General features: G+C 46.2%; 1 protein-coding gene across 1 annotated transcript in view; it reads right to left on the bottom strand.

Moving 5' to 3' along the window:
- Positions 1-695: 695 nt before the first annotated feature.
- LOC309436568 (syntabulin-like) overlaps positions 696-6000 on the bottom strand; it is a 46171-nt gene continuing 40866 nt past the window's right edge. Inside the window, exons 5-7 of the mRNA XM_082045841.1 lie at positions 4828-5031; positions 3789-3938; positions 696-2630 (exon numbers count right to left, since the gene is read on the bottom strand). Coding sequence (XP_081901967.1) covers positions 1514-2630; positions 3789-3938; positions 4828-5031 — 1471 coding nt within the window. The 3' untranslated portion in view covers positions 696-1513. The remainder of the gene's footprint in view (positions 2631-3788; positions 3939-4827; positions 5032-6000) is intronic.

The following is a 6000-nucleotide window of genomic DNA, read 5'->3' as shown; positions in this document are numbered from 1 at the left end:
TGTTCAGCCTGGAGGAGACTGAGGGGAAACCTCATTATGGCTACAGCTTCCTCACAAGGGGAGGAGGAGGGGCAGCTGCTGATCTCTTCTCTCTGGTGACCACTGACAGAACCCAAGGAAATGTCAGGAAGATGTGCCAGGGGAGCTTTAGGTTGGACATTAGGAAAAGGTTCTTCACCCAGAGTGTGCTGGAGCACTGGAAAAGGCTCCCCAGGGAGGTGTCACAGCCCCAAGCCTGACAGTGTTCAAGAAGAGACTGGACAACAGCCTCAGACACACGGTGTGAACTGTGGGGTTGTCCTGTGCAGGGACATGAGCTGGACTTGATGATCCTCGTGGGTCCCTTCCAACTCAGGACATTCTATGATTCTATGATGCATTTATCTGGCTGAGTGCTTACGCTTGGAGCTGTACTCAGGTGTTCTCAGTCTAACTCTTTTCTCCAGGTCCTGATGGTTCCTATGCCCTGATCCAGTGCCTCCTCCCTCCTGTGCAGCCTGTGTCTGACAGGTCCACTGGACAGAGGTATTTTTAATAGCTTTGCTACAATAAAACGCTCACACATGTTTAACACTTTTAACATGCTTTACTGAACTTGTGATTATAAAGGTAATTTACAATAAAACAATTAAATAAACAATAAGTTAAAACACAATAACATATATATATATATATATAATTTCAAACGGCTTGAATAACTACCAGGTTCAAATACATTAAAACTTTAAAACAACATCAATATTTCAAGTGTATCCACGCCTATACTTAAAACATTTCAAGACTTCCCAACAACGTACATTTTTGGTTACAGTCCCCGTGTGTGCACAAGACTGGTGAAATGCTCAAGCAGTTGTATGATTGAGAAGAGCACCACACAAGACAGGCACGAATGATGTAGTGGAAGCTGCCTGGGGGTATGGGGCTTGCCTCTAAATTGAATCAACACTTCAGACAACAAACAGAAAGCGCTAGCATGCGTTTGGCGTACATGTGGGAACAAGTCTCTGTGTCACTTACTTAACGCTATAGTTTCACAGATGTTGTAGTCTGGTGCTGCCTGAAGAAATAGCTCACGATCCTCTGGCCGTGGCTCCCGGCACATCTCACACCCTTGAGCTGGTGCAAAGCACTTAAAATTTGCTCAGGGAAACTGAGCTTAACTCAGCAAACAAACACAAAAGAGTGCTCGCTGTAATTCTTTATTTCCCCATCATCTTCATTCTGCAGATGTGCTGGTAGCAGAAAGATACCAAACCAGGGAAAGGACACAGTGCCTGGGAGCAGGAGACCTAATTCTTTAGGCAGCAGTTAAAAACACCAGTTGAAAACACCTTGTGGGACTACAGGGTTCAGCTTTTCCATTTTGAAACAACATTCTTGAACAAATTTATAGTGCAAATCATAAAGTCAAAACCAAAATTATGAACTCTGCCAGAACAATTACAGTAATTTTTTACGACATCTCATCCTTCTTTCTGCCCCAGATAGTTGATGCCGTGGGACAGAATGGGTTTTAGGTTTTGATGTTGAAGGGAGCATGGCGTAAAGAGTGCAGGGCCACCAGGCAGCAACCACGAAGCAGTGCTCCAATGTTGTAAATGGGATCGGTTCCCCCTCGCTGGGTACTGAAAGCCCACATAAGAGTTGGTACTATAGGGGCTGCAACAGCCAGAACATCTTTCAGCAGACTGCTGCTCCAGTATGTCTTCTTTACTGCTGCCTGAGAGATGGTATTGACAAACCCAAAGGCCTCCTCCTCATCATCAGCTTCAGTAAAATCAAGTTCTTTCATGAAACGGTTTTCCTTAACTCTGTGCTCCACTTGCCTGCACGGGGACTCCATAGGAGATAAAAGGATAGCAGAGTTTGGATCAGTTGGAGTTAAATCAACTACGATGCCAGAATCACTGAAGCTTCCATGAGAAAATTCACTCAGTTCCTTCAGTGATGAAGGTGGGCTTAGCGGACAGGCATCTTGACATCTGAAGATGTTTTGAATGAGCTGCTCCATGTCTAGGCTGTATGGTACCACGTCAGTTTGGATGGCCTGTTCCACCATGAGAATGCTGCTTTTCTTCTCGCCCTGGGAATAAGTTAGTTTTTCATACAGAACTTTTCCAAGCATCTCCTTATCCACAGAAGCACTAGAGGGAGCTGCATCACTCAACTCAGAAGTTGTGGTGGTCAAACTCTCTTCAGACGAGTCAGTGCCATTAGCTGTGCTCTCATTAAGAAGCAGCCCACTGTCTGCCACCTCCTCCAGAACCTGGTCCTCCATGATGAAGCTGTCTGGCATTGTGGCACACAGTGCGAATGACTTCTCCTCCGAGTCACATGTGTTCTCCAGGCACTGCTCGTCCCTCACAGAACTGTTCTGAGCCGCCTCCATGCTCTGCAGCAAGGATTCCAGTTTCTTGTTTTGAACGTTTATGTCTACGAAGTACTTCTGAATTTTTTTGTCTTTCTCAGCCATGCTGTTTTTCATGGTTTCAATAACCTGCTTGAGTTGTATAATTTCGTCTTTTGCTTCCTTCAAGGCCAGCTCTGCCTCCACACGATTACACTCCTCTTCAATCCAGTCTTCCCTCATCCGTACCAGCTGACCTTTGAGCTCTTCTATTTCTGTTTCCCTGTAGCAAAATGAAAATGTTGTAACACTTCTGCTGACCAGTCAGTTAAACATTCAACACAAGGCTCCGCGGCACTGGGATGGCTGTGCTGCAGAGATGCTCCAAGAAGGAAGCAAGTTCCTCCATGAACCATTTGCTGCTGCCTCTGAGAGAACTGGTGGAGACATAAGTGGCTGCCACGACACTCCGGCTGATCGCTAACTGGAGTCACCGACCTCACCACACAGCCTGGTGGGCTGTGCCACAACCCTGGACATTTGGAGGCACAAGTGGTGACCTCTAGGTTAGGTCCAAGCAGTACAGCGTTAACATCTCACCTACTGCCTTGCCCCCGAGGAAATGAGGAAGCGCTGCTTGGATGTGTCCCCCTTCTTGTCATATCCAGCCAGAGCCACCGCTGGGGGCTGCAGGCACCTGGTTTGCTTTGCACCCGCCCAGCCCAGCGTGGGGCCAGAGGCTGCTGCCTTGCCTGGAAGCAAGTGGGGAGAGGGGGCCCCTGCATGGGATCCAGCCCTCGAGTTCCCTGGGACTCTGCCTTGGGGATCTGCTCAGACACCCCTTTGTGCCCGCTTGGGTCGTGTGGGCTGAAGAGCCAGCTCTCAGGGTGGTTTTAGTAAAAGAGACAACGTCTGTTGCTGTGTAATGCCTGTTGTCACTTCTTCACTCAGCATCCATACAAAGAGCTATTGTGAAAAATTCAATATCTAAGTAATAAAAATACAAGCGGGCACACTGGTTTGTGTAAGAGCTTTTCTGTCATTAGGGGAGAAGGAGGACATTTGTAGTCCTATTTCACACTGAGTGAGGTAGAACAGGAGAATAAGGTAATACATGGTTGCAGGTAGAAACTGTTTATGTATAAAAAGTCTCAATACTAAATCAGACTAGTAAAAAATTATCATTTAAAATACTCTGATGGGAAAGTTCAAAAAACAGAAAAGAGGAAGTCATATTAATAACTAAATTGCATGACAAGTATTCAATGAGCATGCTATGGAACATAAAATACCTGAAAATGACCTAATCAGACTGATCATATTTCAAATTTCTTAATGAAAACTTTATGTGGTCAAGAAATGTCTAAAAATGTTCAGGATTCCCACCCCTAAATGGCCCTGAATAAATCTTTCTAATTCTAACTTCTGAAGTGAAATATACCTTTCTTTAAGCTTGCTCTCAGCTTCCTTCAGCTTTGTTTTCAGATGCCGTACTGTAACTTCTTTCTGCTGCAGAGGAGTCAAATACTGCTCTGGATTTTGTGGCTTAATGCCATGATTGTCACCACAAGAACTGTACCTCCCCGATCGCCTGAAAAGAAAAGAAAACAAAACAAACCATCACATCACTTCACTTCTACAGTTCTTCCGTCCTGGCAAAAAGAAAACATCCCATTTATACAAAGCTTGACTCATTTGAGGTTCCTCAGTGTCCGCACAAGTGACTCCCTGTGGCAAATCAAAACACTTGAGGAAACCACTGATTTCTGGCTATAGTGCAAAATTTAGTATTTATTGTACTTGGTTTCAGTGCCATTGCATCAAATGAGCCATCCCCTCACCCAAAATGGGTGGTGTGCCCAAGGGCAGGCAGCCAGGCCACTCCCAGGGGCACCCAGGTGAGGTTGGGTACAGGATGAGTTCAGCTCCACACCAGAGTTATGAAGCTGAGCACGCTGAAACCCAGACTCATGCTATTCAGCTTTAGGTGTGACATACTTGGCTGTTGAGTTCCCCAAGAAAGAGGGAAACAGCAGCAACGTGGTGGCAACTTCTTCTCTGCAATATGTCTCCAAGGCTTCTGTTTTCTTTTCTGTACAGGAAACCGCACTCCTTAGGGAGGTGCCTAAGGCCAGGCAGGGTGAATTTTTGCCTAATTGTACAAGGTTATCTACTCTCTCCAAAGTGAAAAGACCCTTAGACAAAAGAACCAGTAAATCTCCATGAGAACTGATGGCATGAAACAACATGAAGGAGCCTGCCTTGGAGTGAAAACCAGCTTTGACTAAAAGTAACCCTGAATTTTACAGTGCTGGAACAATAAAGCATTTAGAAGGGACAGAGCACCCTGCTGACTATTGAGCCACCAATATGAGGTGGCTCACACCTATGCTGAGGAGAAAGGCGGCATTCTTGGCAACTCACATAGCTGATCGCACATTACAGTGCAGAGAAGGTAAGTCAGTGCACTGAACACTTGCCTCATCACTGGGCTGCTGTCGCTTCCTTTGTACGAGCCCGAGTTGCTGCTGCTGGCTGAAGAAGCCCTGTAACTCTGATGGATGTTAGCAGGACTCAGCTGGTTTTTGCACAGTGTTGACAGAGGGTCCTTTTCGCGGGAAGCAGGTGGGCTGGCTCCAGTCTTGTAGGATAAGGATCCATTATTCCGACCGTAAGGGCCACGGCTGGAGGGGAACCAAAATGGTTAAAGCATATTGGATTATCCTGGCCATGGAACCCATTATGTGTCTTATTTTACACACAAAGCTGTCTAAACACTAAACCAGATAGATAACCATGAGTAGCTGGGCAGAGAGAAAGTCCTGGTCATCAGCCACTGCACATTCTTTCACTGACTGGGGTCTCTCACTCTGAATTGCATGATCCAGGGAAACCTCGGCGATTTTCACATTTCTCGGTGGATAACACAGTCCCTAGTGACTCCATCAGATCATTCCGATTCCCTGAACCTCTGACTCCACTAAGTAATGAGAGGACTGCAGCCTGGACTAGTGCCAAGAGAACCACTTTTCGGCTTTCCCCAGCCAGGCCTGCAGAGAACTGCCCAGCCCTGGAGCATTGCTGTATGGCTGCTTTCATGCTGCTCAGCAAGCAGCCCGAGGGGTCACCGCGTGCAGTGAAAACAGATTTTGTTTGAGTCACTGTTCTTTCCTGCCTTTGGCATAGTGGGTGCTTCAGCTGTCATTGTCAGCTATTCATTTGCTTAGATACAGTTCGAACCCCACTGAGAGGAGGCTGAAATAGTATTAAAATAGACAAAGAAGAGCATAGCCTTTTCTTCCTTCCTTCCTTCAAGTTTCCCTCATACATGTCTACCTTTCTTTTCCCACTCTTTATTATAAACAATCTGACTGTCAGCTGTGTGTGTAAAAGCAATTCATGTCTGCACTGCCCAAGAGTTGGCAAAGGGCCGGGGCGCTCTGAGGACAGTGTCTCGAGGTGGGCTCCTCGCCTGCTCGCTTGCTTTGCCTTCCTGTACTACCACGCTGCTACCTTCATCGTCCCATGGAAGTAGTTCTTCTAAACTGCACTGAAAGGGCAGGTTTCGAAAAATACGGAAAAAGGCAAACCCAGCCAGCAAAAGAGAAGGCTTGAATATAAAAAATTAAATACCACAGAATTATGAAGCAAAA

Source organism: Streptopelia decaocto (genome assembly GCF_964273445.1).
Source record: "Streptopelia decaocto genome assembly, chromosome: 2".
Taxonomy (NCBI): Eukaryota; Metazoa; Chordata; class Aves; order Columbiformes; family Columbidae; genus Streptopelia; species Streptopelia decaocto.
Note: the sequence above shows the minus strand (reverse complement) of the source record. Positions and strands in the feature narration are given on the sequence as shown.